Genomic DNA, 15686 nt, shown 5'->3' with positions numbered 1-15686 from the left:
GTGCGTGCTATTAGGTGAGGACCACCCCTGGGAGGTCGCAGAGCGATAATAAGCGGAGCGATCTGTGCCGTGTGAGACGCGATCAGGAGACATTACCTAGTTACGTCACGCAGTGCGAAGGATCAACACCACTGACGCGGCAGGCCCCTTTATCTCTTTTTCTATTTCACCGTCTGGAGAACGACTTTTCTTGCTCTAGCAGGGATGACTCATTGTCAAATTTCTTCTTTTATCACGTTCTGTCATGAGGGTGAATTGGGGAGGTAGTTGCTGTCATGCACACTATAAAAACGGTATACCTGTTGTTAAAAGGAGAAGGAAGACGTTTGCGCTTTTTCAGGGCGAAGTGTTCGGGAAAGTAGAACAGCCACCGTTTACTTATAAAAGCGGCTAGACTAAATTCCTTAGTATTTGCTGCACAGTTATTGCAACTTAGGGTTGAATGTAATGGAGATGCATTCGTGCACCAAAGAAATATGAAGCTATGTAAATGGCCAACGCTGGAAAATGCTGGAAAGCACCGCATGTGCTTACGCAAGCTAAATGGACTTCAATATACGCAGCCTCCGTCGCTTGTTCTTCCAAAGGTCGGGCAAGGCATAAGGCATGCGACTCACTGGCGAATCACGTGACCTGCGGGAGGGGGAGGAAGCCGGGAAGGGAAATAAAAACGGGGATTAAGTGAGGGGAACATGAATGAAACGGGAGAAAGAAAGGGGGAAGAGTTAGCAGGAGACTAGCTATTCGTTGACAAATGTATGCGCAGCTGCAAAGCGACAGAGTGGCATTTTCAGGTTTTATGTATATATGCTGCAAACCCTGGTTATAACGAAGCCCTCGGGACACAAAATTGACTTCTTTATAAGCAGGACTTCACTAAAAGCGTGGATAACTTTCTCTCCCTGTCCTGCAGACCATGAAAACTTCGTGAAAACTTTGAACGAAGCGAGAATTCGAATAAAGCGATTTCGTTATAACGAAGGTTTGGTGTGGCGGCGAGCGTCTAGAGATCTCAAAACAAAATTATTTAATGGTTTTGTTCTCGTGCCGAGATTATATTATTACGGCAAGGAATCACCAACACATGGTATAGCAGGCTGGGCGGCCTGGCAGCGGTGCAATGTGCTGCCTCAGCCTTTCTCCGCGTTCCGCAAGCTTTTGCGGCCGACTGTAAATGCAACAAACTAAATTTGTGCCATATTATTACTTCAAATGGATAGACGCTGTTCTGGTAGCCATACGTTGTTCAAGTGAAATAGGACCGCACCCTAGAAAAAATGCGCGTTCGTCTATTATTTCTTCAAGTATACCATCCTTGCTTATTCGTAATGAATGAAAAGCGCACGTCATAAGACAAATTATCAACCAAATATAGACCCAAATGAAGCCCTTCTGTGGTAAACTTGACGAGTGGTTGAAAACAAAATTTTTGTGGCTTGAAAGAAGAGTTACGAATGAAAGTGTCGTACCGCTAACGTCGTGAGTGCAGAGAATATAAACCCGAAAAAACTCCTGGGAGCATCTGAGTCTGCTTACGTGCTTAAAAGACAGAAGTATCACCTCTGGCGACACTGATCGAATACTTCTGCACTGCTGCATCGCGTTCTCGTCACTTTCTTCGTTTTCGTTTCTTCGTATTTTGGCGGGAAAGTCAGAGTCCTCTCTGATAGTCTCATTAGATAAGGTTACAGAGTATCGGCACTCTTTTCTTCTATTGTTCCATGCCGCCGCCGTGATCATTGGTCAGTTCGCAACACTTGGCATTTGTTTACACTGCGACGGTTCATGGGTATGGCCGTTTTGTTGTTTATGCGTTTCGTGTCGGTCAACTGTGACAGTCTCAGCTTTCCCTCCCTGACCTGCGACTGCGCGCGACCGTTCCGAACGCGAATCAAAGATAACGCAGTTTGCAGCATTTCAGTTGCAGAAGTGTGTCCGAAGATGCCATGTTGTTGCGTCTCCGATAGTGTTGTTCACAAAGGACTCCGTCACAGTTAGCTGTGAAGCCGCAGAAGCGGCAATCTGGCAACACTGATTTACACCTAAATGGCCACCGTCGCTGACTCGCGTGCCTCAGTGACGGTACTCTGTATCTTATCTAGTGAGACTACTCCTTGGCTGCCGTGCTGCAACCGTGCCACTCACGTGCCATTACGTTCACCTCTCTCACGGCACGCTCTAAGTTTTCTCTCGATCCACCGCCGTCAATGTGCTGAAGTATCGCGAAGGCAACTCACTCGGATTCAACTTTTGAGACCTGGTTCAAATCTCGTACGAAGTCGAGTGTTTTTCAAGACGAAGCTTTCTGTGCCTCCCTGATGGCGGCCGTTCTGTCATGAAATCGCAGTGTAGAAAAGCTAACTTTGCAGAATGGGTTTCACAAAACGATGATGATGATAAGCGAAGGTAGATCAAGCGCTTCAAGAAAAAAAAAATGCGCGCCAATCCACCTTGTGAGGGTGGTTGGAAAGCGAAGCTGTAAACTACGCCCGCAATGATTATACCGATGCGACGTCACTTGAATTCACACACGTGGCTCTACAAAGAGTGAAACCAAAGGCAAGTGAAATGCACTTCACCACACCCTTTATTACTTCAGAGCGATATTCTTTGCGAAGGTCAAATCAATGCATGATCCTAGAACGGGGTTGGTTGAGTTGTATTGATTGATTGATTGTGGGGTTTAACGCGCCGACGCAACGCAGGCGATGAGGCGCGCCGTAGTGGAGGGCTCCGGATTAATTTTGACCACCTGGGGATCTTTATCGTGCGCCGAAATCTCGTACACACGGGCGTTTTTGCTTTTCGCCTCCATCAGAAAAGCGGCCGCCGCGGCCGGGAATCGAACCCGCGACCTCGTGCTCAGCAGCGCAACGCCTTAGCCACTGAGCCACCACGGCGGGTGTTGAGTTGTATTGCTGAAGCACATGAGTGGAAACTTCTTTTTTATTAAATGAAAGGAAGCTGAAACCGGATGTTAGACAATCTCACTTCTCCGTCTCTGCCGACGGCGGAGAAGTGCGATGCTTTGCGTTGGTGTGAGCTTCCTTTAATTTTGTAACTCCTAGCGCATGCGCAACGCGCACACACGGCCGCTACACGTGCCGTGTGCGGAGCGCACAACGGCGCGAGAGATCGCGTGACGCTATCATGTGGCATTTAGCGAGAACGCAAGGGGGTAAACCAGCGCATGTGCTCGTTTAGTGCACCGTCTGTCTCCCCCGACTCCGCTTGGGATCGTAGCGCAATCGGTAAGGACAACGGGCTCTCGCTCCGTTTCTCTATTCGTCCCAGGTTCGATTCCTGGCGGTGCCAGCAACTTCTTTTATTTGTTTGCGGGAGTTTTCTGTTGACACCAACGGTCGCGACAGTACCCTTGGGGGGTAGAGGTTAAAAGCTTCGCTTTAAAAAAAGCGCTTCCTGCGGTCGGCGTCCAACCAAGGTCTACCGCGTTATGAAGCCGACGTCTATCCGATTGCGTCATTCCGACACGGTCGAAGCAGTTTGGAATTCGGATTTTGATTCAGGTTGCATGGGAGAAGGCTTCGCGTTTCAACCCTCTTTCACTTAAGAAAGGGGCTTTGATTTTTTTCTTGCTCTTTACGGTGGCGACCATCTTCTGTACTGGACAAGAGCTGCAACGATGACGTTACCTTGCACAATACGGCACATAATGCTTTCGCCTTAGAAAGCTGGAAATTCAAGCACAACCTACGCAAAAAAACACCCCACCTCCCCCTGTTCTTTTTTATGGGCACAAAATCACGCGTTATTGAGGTGAATAGTGCAGACTTTGGCGGAAACAATGGTTAGAAGTCATGGTTATAGAGCAGCAAAACTTCGTGAGGGGCGCACGCGGGGCCTTATTTGCTTTACAGCTTCCTCTGGCAGCATATCAATTTAGGCGGAAAAATTATCTGGAAGCTTGAATTACCCCGCCAAAATCTCCTTCTGCCCAAACGCTCCTTCACCCGCTGAAAACGTGGAGCCCAAAGCCCAAAAGGGTTTGTAAAAAAAAAAAAAAACTATAAAATTCGCACAACACGCCGAGATCGATCCACTCACACTTTAAAAAATTATTACGGCTTTTATTTTTCCTTGATTTGTGGATATATCAAATACACGCGTCTCCACTTTCTTTATAGCGGCACTTACACTTCTGGAAACAAGTATTTTAAATAATCAGCGTCGTCAGGATACGGATTCGTGGACGTCGCAGTAAAAACCTCCGTCGTCTGCGAGATGTATTCACAGCAATCCCGATCGGTTTCCTGGGGTCCCCAGCACTCAAAACGCGCACTTAAGAAAGCTGTACTTCGTACTACCGCGTTTATGCGTACTCATAAAATGTACCATAAAGAACGACTTATCTTTAACTGGAGACAGGTATATTGTTCGCTCATGTTGCTCTCACGGAGCATCGCGTGTATTCGCTGCGAAGAGGTCTCTTCTAGCGACAGCAGTAAAAACCTTGAGATGATCACCGTAAAAGCTAAATTTAGAAGTTAATCGACGTTTCTGCACGCATTTTAGTTCTGGTCGTCACGTTGTTTAGTTTTAGCCGCTGCAAACCTCACGAAGGAGCTTAGGTGGAGCCAAAATAACGGCTATGCCGTGGAAAAAACGGTTCAAATGTACAGCACGCGACATACAAGGTGCACTTTTGCCCACCCCTCAGAAGCTATAAAATGCGAAGCAAGACCTGCACGAGCGCCAAAAACCCGATCCCCATGATTTGGCAGAATTTTTGTTCCTTTTGCTTCACTCTGTCTGCGCACCTAAATTTAGGTTATAGTGAAGTGCAGCGATGGTTGTAGACCTCACAAGTGGGCCTCTATCAGTCTTCTGCGTGAATACACTGAACCCGCCTAATACGCTAGACAGGTTCAGAAAGCAAACCAAAAGAATAGGGGGTCGTTTCTATGCGTGCCTATTCAATCCCCCAAGGCTGAGGTTCCCGAAATACTTTACTAACTAGCCCAAATGTCTATGATTTTGTGCACCCAGTTTCTATCTAATTGATCAACAATGGGCACCGCTACACGAAGTTCCCACGTCCGTTATCATCAGGGTAGCCTGGGATAGCCTTTAGGCGAAAGGCTTCGTGCGGGGCAGCTCTCTCCCTTCGCTAACTGGTAGGGTAGGTGCTCAGGCACGATCGCATGATTTTCGCCGTGATGCATCTGTTTCTAACAACCGGCAATCACTTAGGGCAGCTACAACCATCTTATACGCGCCGCTGCTGGATACGGGTACTCCGCAGCCGACAGTAAAATACGAAACGAGCAGGGAACGGGAGGGCCGCATATCTTCACGCATAGCCCATTAGCGCTAAGTGCGGCAACGGGGGCTGCAGCCGGCTCACCTGCAGGCAGGGGGGGCGTGCCGTACTGCCTGTGAACGCAGACGACGAGCAGCGCGTAGCCACCCTGCAGGCCCCCCACCAGGAAGTGCACCAGGAAGGCGCACAGGCAGATCCACCATCCCCAGGCGCCCTCGGGGTAGTAGTGCTGCGTGATGGTGGCAATCACCCGCTCGTCCATCGCCAGCGAGACAGCCGTCTGCTGGCGGCCCGTCGGCACGGGACACCGCTCGTCGCCGGCCTGCGTCCACACCTGGCCGTTCTGGCCCACCAGCACTGACACGCTGCGGGCTCGACGAAGCCTCGGTGCGCGCAACGACGTCTGATGCCCGTGGACACATCCGCTGCCTTCGTGGCTGGCAGCGGCGAGGCAAGGGCGTCCGTGCGGACACAGCGATCCGGGGAACCCTGTCGGCTGTTCATCTCCTTCAGCGGACAGCCTGCCAGACACGGGAGTTGCGGCCAGCGACTTGGACCTCGTCTTCGCCTGACGCATCGGGGACTGGGGGAAGCGACGGCAGTCGTGCGGCGGCGGTGACAGGAAGTCCGGTGAAGAGGTCAGCAGGCTGCGGTCCGTGGAACCCGCACTGCTATTCCGGCAGAGTTCGTCCCTCGACGTATTCAGTGCAGCAGCCATGTGACTTGCGCTGAGATGCGATCAAACCGAAGCGTGCGCCAAAATCGGCAGCATTTGTTGTTTGTGGGAGACGTTCTGATGCCCCCGTTGTTCCGTGAGTTCTTTTAGCACACGCAGCTGCGTTCTTTTCTCGCTATCTCACGTTTGGTGGCTTGTGCAGGAGGCACTGCAGATTCACGTATGGTGGCCGTTTCTTATATAGCACTTCGTTTCGTAAAGTCAAGCGGGCTGGTGTACTACTGTTCAAAGGCAAGTCAGAAATGTAACCTCTAATTTATTTTGACATCTTCCCTCTGGGTAGACAGTTCAACAAATCTAAGGTCCAATCAGTTTCTGGCTGATCTGATGATGCCAGATTTTCCGATGTCGCATTGTCGCGGAAGCAACGCCGCCTGGCAGATGGTGGACGCACATTATGTTAAACAAGTAGCAGTCATATAACAAAGAGACAACGCACTTTCTACGTTCGACAGCCTGAACGCGATGATGAACACTGTCCAATTGTGGGCATACATGACAGTGTCACAATTTGTCGCATATTACGTCCATCGGCTTGTGTCTCCGTATGACGAGCTGATTATACTATACCTTATCACCGCATTGCAGGCAAGAACGCCTCTGCGGGAGACCGGTAACGCTCGTTAGCATTAGCTATGTGCAAATCCTGACACGAGCGATTGAACGCACTCACGTTTGGTAATACTGGCACAAAAGTGACACGATAGAACAAACTCGGCGACGCTTGCAAAATCCGTCGCACCGCATTCCGGATGTCAGATGCAAACCACGTGTCGATGGGAGGCCATAGGGGCATAACCTCCGCACTCATCGGTCGACACAGAAGCTGGAGCTACAAAGGGCGATGGCAGCCACTATAGCAGCATTCGCGCATGCGCATTCCATGTGACGAGACAGACGACGTTGCTGGGCGCGAGAATGTGGCACTAAGAAGGCGACGTGTGAAAAAGATGACCACAGCCGAGCGACGGATGGTGAGCAGATGCCAACGCGATCGCGACAATCCCGGCGACGCATACATTTCCGGTTCCTCCCGACTACGAAGCAGGTTGGCTCGTCTGGGGCCAATATGCTTTTCTCCTCGGGGAAACGACGCCTCCGCAAAGCGGCACAAACGCACGCACTGCAGGCACGTACACACGCGCGGTCAAGAAGCACAGGACTCACACGTACGCGCACAGACACTCGCACAGACGGCTGGCGTTCAGAAAACAGACCAAGAAATGCGTTGTGGAGCTGCTGGCGTAGCGAGGCGACGAGTAATGTAGATGGGACAACGGTCCGGTCACATCGGCGCGCATGTCAACGGCGAGGCTAGCGCTGGAACAACGATCAACGATGCTCTTGGAAACGACGACAGACGGGGAACAAAAAAGAAAACAACGTTGTCGATGGAAAAATGGCAGAGAACAACAAAAACTACCGTGGTGCATCGGAGAAGGCATTGGCAGTATCATCGACGGGGCGATATGGAAGCTGCGGTGGTTCGCGCCAAGCTTGCGTGCTAGCGACCGGTCTTGTCAGCTGCGGAGGATGCCGCGTCGGTGACGGCAGCCCGATCGCCGTGTCGTCCAGGTTCGCGCGTTCTTACTTCGATCGGTGTTCGCCGTTGCTTGCCCGGAAAAGGGACGCAGAAAGGGTGGAAAACACCGCCGTCGCTGCACGTAGCATTTTCTCCTGACGCCGCTTTCGAGATGAGTGGAACGCAATCCGCAGCCTTTCGGCCTGATTGATACATGGCAGGCGCCGGACGGCAGAGGAGGCGCGCGACAAAACCTGGCCGGCCCGCCGTCTAACAGGATCGTGTGTAAGGGCAGCTTCGACGATGAAGCGATGGCGTGAAGCACGTGAGAGCATGGGTGCCACCCGCGGGCTCCGCCACGGGCGGTTTTCCCTCGCGCTCGAAATTCGGCCGTTCACTGCTCGGACAGATTCGACGGTGGCCGCCGGCGAGGAGTCTCGCTCGAGCCTCTCTCGCTCCCTCCGGTGAAGAGTGACGATGAAGCGAATCTAAAGCCAAAAAAGCGAGTAAGCGACACGGGAGAGATTGCCCGGCCGGCTCGCGTACCCAGTTGCGCGCCATTGGGCCTTCTGAGTGTTGATTGCAGTCGCCTGGGCGGTCTGGGGGGCGGTGGCGACTGCTCGGCGGAGCACGCTTCGGGATCAGGCCACGCGACGCGAATGACGATTGCGAGCTGTGTACGTTTGCTCGGGTTGTTCGCTCCCATCTTATTGCTGGCTCGGCCGGGCCAGCCAAGACATCGGGAATGTTTAGCCCGATTGATTCTCTTCTTGTTGCGCTTGTTTTGCCAGTATCTTTTTGCTAATCTTGTGCGCCCGTTAATCCCTTCGGATGCCGCGATGTTTCCGACGCGCGGCCCCTGCCTCCGGAGTTCCGCGCAGCACCCGTGGAATCTGTGCTACTACTGAGGAGGCGTAGTCGGCCGGTCTTGGTTATAGATACAAAAATGTGTAGTAACTCGGCTTGGAAATTGGTGACAAGGAATTCAGGGCACTGCCAAGTGAAGGGAGGCGGGCGGTGTCCGCATGCGCTCCGATTTTCGTCTCCTCCGAGAAGGGTGATGACGCTGATGACGCAGAAGAGAGGCAACACAAGACAAGACAAGCTTCCTAATTCTTTGGCAAGCCATAGGGGCGCTCGATGTATCTGCCATGATAGATGCGAAAGTCGTGTCATGCGGCAACGTCACCAGCGGTTATTTTGGAAATAACCACCTCTCCGACTTATGATAAGATCGTTCACAAAGTATACCTGTAATCAGATCTGGCATAGTAGACAGTTATAGCAGAATGGAGAACCGGACCCGGTACGGCACCCGGTACACGGTATGTGCACCTGCGCATGCCGGTCTCTCCCCCTCTGCGCACGCGCAGTGGCGCCGGTCGGCTACCGGGTACCGTACCGGGACCGGTTCTCTGCTCTGCTATAACTATCTATTGTCCAAAATCCGTGCATGCGTACGTGTGGATCATTTTTTTTTTAATAAAAAAAATTTAGATCGTATCACAACTGAAGAAGCCCTTACTGAGCGAGCTCTCGGCATTTGAGAGCAACGCCTGACGTCCCTTAGTCCAGCAAATAGTGCAGCAAACAGTGTGCCGTTCTAATCTTCGCGCTGAAGAGGGCGCTGCCACAGTATCGTCAGGGTCCTTCATTGAAGGACTCTGGTATCGTTTAGCAGTATACTTCTAGCGCACGACCGAATTTATAGATAGCGACCTACCCGTGCTTGGCGATTCCGCGTGGCGAATTTGTTGTTGCTTGGCCGGCTTTATTTTAGTTCCTTCCAACGCCACTACACAGGTTCGCGCTGCATTTTATCCCCATTACTCCGCTGTTAACGCGTTTTCTCCTCCTGCTGTCGTCGTTATTTCGTCTTTTTCTCTGTCTGTCGTGCTCAGACTTTGCCTTTTCACCTTGGGGGAAGTGCGAACCTTCCGTGGGCTTGACGGTGTGCTTAAAAAATGGGTTTTTTAACGCGTAATTGTTACTTGGCTAGGTTGGCGAAATCATGCACCCGGCTGGAGTCTACCAAACGCCCACCCCCACCCGTATATCGTCCTCAAGAAGCGTCTACTGCTGCTAACTCTTTGCTAACTCGTTCCATAGCGTTCCACGCGTTTTATAGAGCGTGCACAACAGAAAGAATAAAATACAGATAACTATTCAGTGCGTTTTGTTCCATAGCATGGATCGAAAAAGATAAACATGAAGAAGCACTTGGCGCGCAATGTTTCATATAGTGCATCAGGAAAAAAAAAAACCGGAACACTCGGCGCGCGGTCGATTCCCATTGGCTTACGAGGCATTTCATAGTAAACCAGGGCCTACACAATTAACCTCCCGGCCTTTTGGGCCTTGTTTCACCTCCTCCTCCTCCTCCTCCTGCTCCTCCTGCTCCTCACAGCTTTAGTATAACAAAAAACACAAAAAACTAGCGTGCTCCAGGAATTTCGCCCGCAGTCTTGCTTGGAGGCAGTGTCGCAGCAGCATGGATAGGGATTCAGGAAAAAGTAGCTGCAGCAAGTCTGATGTCGAGGTTGCAGGTTATACTCGACATCGGCAGAAAGCTTGGCGACAAACCTTGACAAAAGAAACGCTTTTGCGAAAAATTATGCTGAGAGATCCTGCGCAACGTTTCTGCATCATATTTTCACTGCACATATCGTACACGTTAATACTTGTTGCGTGCAGTTGAGCAAGGCCGGCAGTCGCACGGTAAAGGCGATTTCTTTTCACCATGGTTCTCATCACTTCGGTATGGGGGCAGTTGCTCGAAAAGTTATCACGAAGATAACTGCGGTTCTCACCGCAGACATTGATCAGGGATGGCTGTCCTACCCCCCTTCGCCATTTGTTGTGGGCTTGTAATCCACCACGAGGGAGTTCCTACAAGCGTTGTTCCTGTTATGGGGAAAAAGCCGCAGTCTTTGAAGGAAGGAAGGAAGGAAGGAATACATTTTTTCGTCCATCGGGATCAGGTATTGGGGGTAGAGGAGAAGCTTGCCGTCCATTAGTGCTCTCTTCCGCAGAAAAAAAGTTATTTCCGCGTAAGAATGATGGCACTTCCACGCCCGGAATGGCGCTGTTGGAGCTGCTTTACACAAATTCAAGCCCTCCCTATGAACTTTTGCACGTGCATAGACGAGCTTCATGTACAAATAAGGCTTCTCGACGTAACGCCAGAGTCGATGAGCTTCTGAATGTTTAAATGAACGGAAATGCTCGAATATAAGAATTATAGTCGAGCAAGCAGGTATGGTAGCAGTGCGGTCTACTTGTGTACGTTGAACTAGCTAAGGGGAGGGTTTAGACTGAACCGTAAATTCTTGGAGTTGGCTGGTATTATAGGTGTTGATCGGCACACTCGGTATTGATTAATACGACGGCTACATTTTATGCGAGCACTCGCAGGCCGCACTGCAAGTGAAGCGAAGCTGCCGAGGTTGACGATTGAATTATATAGCAGCAATTTTTCAGCCCGCTGGCTCCCATTGTCGTCCGTTGCTATGGGCAGCTCATTAGGTATTATACCGGTCATGCTCTAGCGTAACAGTACCTCTAGCACGGACTATACTTCACACAACGGGACAATTAACTGTACAATGAGCCAAAAAACTTGTCCTGGCAGTTTTAGTTCACGGAAGAGTCCTTAAGTATGATGGTGTATTCTCACGGCACAGTCGTTTAATTCCTGTTTAATGTAGGGATCATGGTGACCGTCGTATCCTGTGGGTCTGCTTGTAGCGAGCCCAGCGGAGCCACGTGGTCACGTGCGTACAATGCCAAGACTGGAAAAGAAATTCACGCGGTGTTAGTAGCCATGTTTTTTTTTTTTTTTTTAAACAAGTTGCACTCAGTTTTGGCGCTAAGACGACTTTATAACCTTAGGCAAACTTCACGCATTTCTGGTTCATAGCCTCGTTTACAGTGAAGTTGCAGCAACTTTTGGCAGCTTTTGTTGCCTACCCACATCCAAATGCATATGCAACGGGTATGGCCAAGAAAAATGACTGTAATTAGCGTCCCAGTGTATGTATCATAGGCAAATTGTGGCACGTTTGACTGATAGGACTACGAATACAAAACGGGGCAAAATGTCAGATATTTTTTACTAATACCGAGACAGCACCGGAGTTCAATGTTTGTTCGGTAATATTGTTCCCGCTGTCAGCAGCTTTAGATACATCGGCTAGCTTGAAACCAATCCAGCACGTTTGTCACTAAAGAGGCTGTATAAATCAGCCCCGTTTTGTGCTCATTGTAGCCATATACAATTACAATTCACGGTATCCGAACGAACTATGTAATAACGATGCTCCAGCAAACGCCGTGACCTGCAGGGTGCTCGATAAAACGCCTTCAAAACAAGGTTAACCCTAATTTTGTTTAGAGAATTAGATCCCATACGTTTGCCCGCTACGTTGAAACTAACGTACAATACTCTAACCACAACGCCGAGCCCTCAAAGCAGCGCATACACTGTTACGAATCGGCAAGCGCCGCCGTACTTTCCCGCATCACTCCTCAGCTGTGCGGCGAAGCCACTGCGTGCGCCTTCGAAAACAGGCGCTTTCTTTTCTTTTGAGGTTTTGAGGGGAGGGGGGGAGAGAGGAGAGAAGGGCCCGAAACTGTCTGACTTTGCGTGTCGACACCTCATCAGGCCCAACAGGCGCCACCATGTCGGTGACAAGTTTCGACAAGCCGAGGCAGACGCTTCGCTTTCGGCGCATTTCAAAATTTCGGCGGCTGCCGGCGAGGCTCGTCTCAGCCCGCGAACTCAGCGGAGTCCTCCTCTCTCCCCTCTCTCGGACGCAACGTGAGCCAAGGCTACAAACGGCTTACGAACTCTGGAAAGAGCGTTGTGTGTGTCTGTGACGTTCGTGGCGTGTTGCAGCTTGTTGCATTTTGACCGTTACCGCTTTTGGGTATAAATAGAGCTGCCCAAGCGTTGTAAACCATTCCTGTTAGAGCAGCGAATCGATTCTGTCGCTCTGTTCGAGTCCTGTATTGTAACCTCGCCCGTCGGGGCATTGTTTTTTGGCTTCGGCTCACCTCTCGCTATGAAGTAAACAGTTTACGTTGGCCTATCAGCTCTGGACCTCTTCACGGCTGCAGTCGGCCTTCACGGTCGCAACAACTGCTGGCAGCGGTGGGATGACACGGTTGCAACAACACCTTCTCTCAAAGCAGCGCACGCACCTTCTCTCAGGAGGACGCGTGGCTCACCATGCCTTTCGTACTATCTAAATCGTGTGTGTGCTCTTACCCCACAACATATTGCTTGTTAATTTCACGTGAACTTAACGAATCAAGGCCTCTTTCTTAAGGAAAAGATGGTTAAAACGCGAATCTTTCTCCCATGCAACCTGAGTCAAAGTCAAAGTCAAAAATCCAAAACTGCTTCCGTCATTTCAGAATGACGCAATCGAAAAAAATACTAAAGACAAAAAAGACGCAATCGGTTAGACGTCGGCTTCATAACGGGAGGGACCCAGGGTAGATTCCAACCACGGGAAGCGTTATTTTCTTGGGGCGCTTGATTGTGTAAAGTTGGCCTTTCTGTGGCGCGTTTTGCGCGACGAACGACGCCATCGGTGAGACATAGAAATCTTCGCTTTAAAAGAACGTATTTATTCGGCGACACTCTTGGGGAGGTGTAGCGTTTTTGTTACTTTTTACAGCAGAGCTATACATGGCTAGAATTCCGTGTATTCTTTTGCTCCGCGAACAAAATCGCCTTGCAGCAAAGCCAACCTTATCACGAATGCTCAGCAGTAAAAATCTGTAACGTAAAGGACCCAGGTTAGATTCCGACCACGGGAAGTGTTTGTTTGTTTGTTTGTTTGTTTGTTTGCTTGTTTGCTTGTTTGCTTGTTTAACTGTCTGTTTGTTTGTTTGTTTGTTTGCTTGTTTTGTGCGATGAACTGCGCCATCGGTGAGGCATACAAAGCTTCGCTTTAGAAGAACGTATTTATTCGACGACACTTTAAGGGAGATGTATGTATGTATGTATTAATTGTACAATAGAAAGAAAAGAAGGTAAGAAGGTCCACCAACAGGCGTAAATTGTCTCGCCTAGGGGCGGACACCGGAACGCCTGCTGGTGTAGGGGAGGTGGTATAGGGAGGAAAGAGTACATAGGAATAGGGGGATAGGGTAGAAGGCTCACATAAATATATAACGCATGGGCTTTTTTGTTACGTTTTACAGCGAAGCTATACATGCCTAGAATTCCGTGTATTCTTATGCTCCGCGGACGAAATCGCCTTGCAGCAAAGCCAACCCTATCTCGAATGCTCAGCAGTAAAAATCTGTAACTTTTTTTTTTCAAAGCTTTCCCAAAACATATTTACAGGAGAATTGGCCGTATAACTCAATTCTAAGAATACACCAAGTTTAATAAGCTTTTCATAATTAGCTTGTTCATAATTCCCGTCCACTGCAAATGTATATGGGCATCTAAGTATACATACAAAAGGAGCATGGTTACAGAAAACGGCTGTAACTGTTGGCTTATCGGAACTATCGCAACGAACAATACATGACAACTAGGCCACTACGATTACTCTATCAATGCGCCGAGGTTCATTTATTTGCAATAGGCAGTTGAAAATAAATGAGTTTGTACGTTTGTTCAAAATTTTGTGTCACCTCTGTTAAGCAGCTTCGCTGGTCATCTACATTCACAGAGTGGAATGGCTCATGATTTTTTTTTCCCGTGGGGTTGTTTTCGTTCATACAGGGTGAAGCAGTATCACTACAGTATATCTCGGATAATATTTCGATCTCCTCTATTTCTGCATGGATATATACCGGTGAAACGTGTTTCTACCTCCAGTAAAATGCTGTTTCGGCATGTATCGATTACATCGCAATAACCTGCGAGGCATAAGTGTCTGGTGGCGTTTACTGAGCAAAATAAGGGGACGAGTTTGTAAAGGAAAAACTATCTTGTGCTAAGAACCATAGTGTCCGTGCGAAAGATCCGGGATGATGATCTATATTTTTTTCAGAAACAGGAGTTTTCTACTTTCCTATCCCGTAGCATTTTTGCAGCGACCGGTCTTCTTTCTGTTGGTGCGTCGCCTTTGTATTTGTTGTTATTCTTTGGAGAAAAAAAAGAACAACTAAGAAACAGCGTAAAACAAACTACCCAAAAGGGACGCAAAGAAATCAACAATAAATGTTTAAGCCAGACTACCTTTACCGAGGATATGCTGTCAGCAGTCGCAACCAGATATGGCGCTTATTCAGGAGGTCAATTGTAAGTTAATACCGACATGTTGACCATATATAAATTCCTCTATGGCACCAGCAAAAATTTCGGGATGATTAAAGACCTTTTAGAAGTGTACCTAAATTAATTTTATTTTTGTTAACCGACAGGCATGTTGTGATCGTCCGCAGTAGTAGAGCAACTTATCTTGTTCGCAAGCCCTGTACTAAGACCACACCGACGCTGTTAGGAAGACATTTATAAAGCGCTGTTTCCACGGTCAAATAAACGACACTCCTTAGTGGAATGATCTCGTGGAGAACACAGTAATATGTATTCTCCTCGAAAGTGAATTGTAATGACTCAAGAGGTATGTCTGACTTGCAATAAATACGCCCTTGTCTATAATCGTAGCGTATTGCCAAACTTTTCCTAAGAACGTCCCTAATTACCTAGGTGTGTTCCTGAATGTGTATTTTTGGGCTGTATTTACTGAAATACCTCGAATGATCCTCTACGTCATAAACAAACGTATCTCAGTGCCACCCTTCCCTAGTGTTCCTACCGGAATGAATCTGGAATGAAGCTGTACCGCTGTATTTCCTGGCGCCAGAGCAGTGTAGATTTATTTTGCTAGGTGGTCTGGCCTACCTGTGTGCCCTATGCGTACTAGCGAAGGCACAATTGGGGCAGAGAAAAGTTACACCGTTTGTGGCTTCACTGTGGGCTTCACCATGGTCTAACATTTTGCTTTTCATGGTGAAGCGAAAGCGCGAGGAAACAACGACAACCAGAAGGAACGATTACGACGGTACGGAGCGCTACTATCAACTAAACTTTTATTGAAAAAAACGCGAACATATATGCATGAAGAAAAGACACAAAATAAGATGCTGCGCATCAGTTGGGCCATACACAAGCGAACCTT

The 15686-nt window shown here is 49.1% G+C and overlaps 2 protein-coding genes across 3 annotated transcripts in view; both read right to left on the bottom strand.

Moving 5' to 3' along the window:
- LOC144153646 (monocarboxylate transporter 10-like) overlaps positions 1-15686 on the bottom strand; it is a 307668-nt gene that overhangs the window by 192885 nt on the left and 99097 nt on the right. The window lies entirely within an intron of this gene.
- Positions 614-6576, bottom strand: LOC144152368 (uncharacterized). The gene is made up of 2 exons (XM_077683638.1): positions 5366-6576; positions 614-633 (listed from the first exon to the last, which is right to left on the bottom strand). Exons 1-2 carry the CDS (start codon positions 5997-5999, stop codon positions 614-616), a joined length of 654 nt encoding a protein of 217 aa, XP_077539764.1. The 5' UTR covers positions 6000-6576.

Source organism: Haemaphysalis longicornis, unplaced genomic scaffold (genome assembly GCF_048455015.1).
Source record: "Haemaphysalis longicornis isolate Haplotype H1 unplaced genomic scaffold, Haemaphysalis longicornis Haplotype H1 scaffold_9, whole genome shotgun sequence".
Taxonomy (NCBI): domain Eukaryota; kingdom Metazoa; phylum Arthropoda; class Arachnida; order Ixodida; family Ixodidae; genus Haemaphysalis; species Haemaphysalis longicornis.
This window is presented reverse-complemented; position numbering and strand designations above follow the sequence as displayed.

What these genes read in the sequence shown, in the direction of transcription:
- LOC144152368 (XM_077683638.1), bottom strand. Translation starts at nt 5,999, where the DNA reads ATGGCTGCTGCACTGAATACGTCGAGGGACGAACTCTGCCGGAATAGC. An exon ending in CACGCCCCCCCTGCCTGCAG is followed by an intron (nt 634 to 5,365) that starts GTGAGCCGGCTG and finishes CCCCTCCCGCAG; the next exon opens with GTCACGTGATTCGCCAGTGA.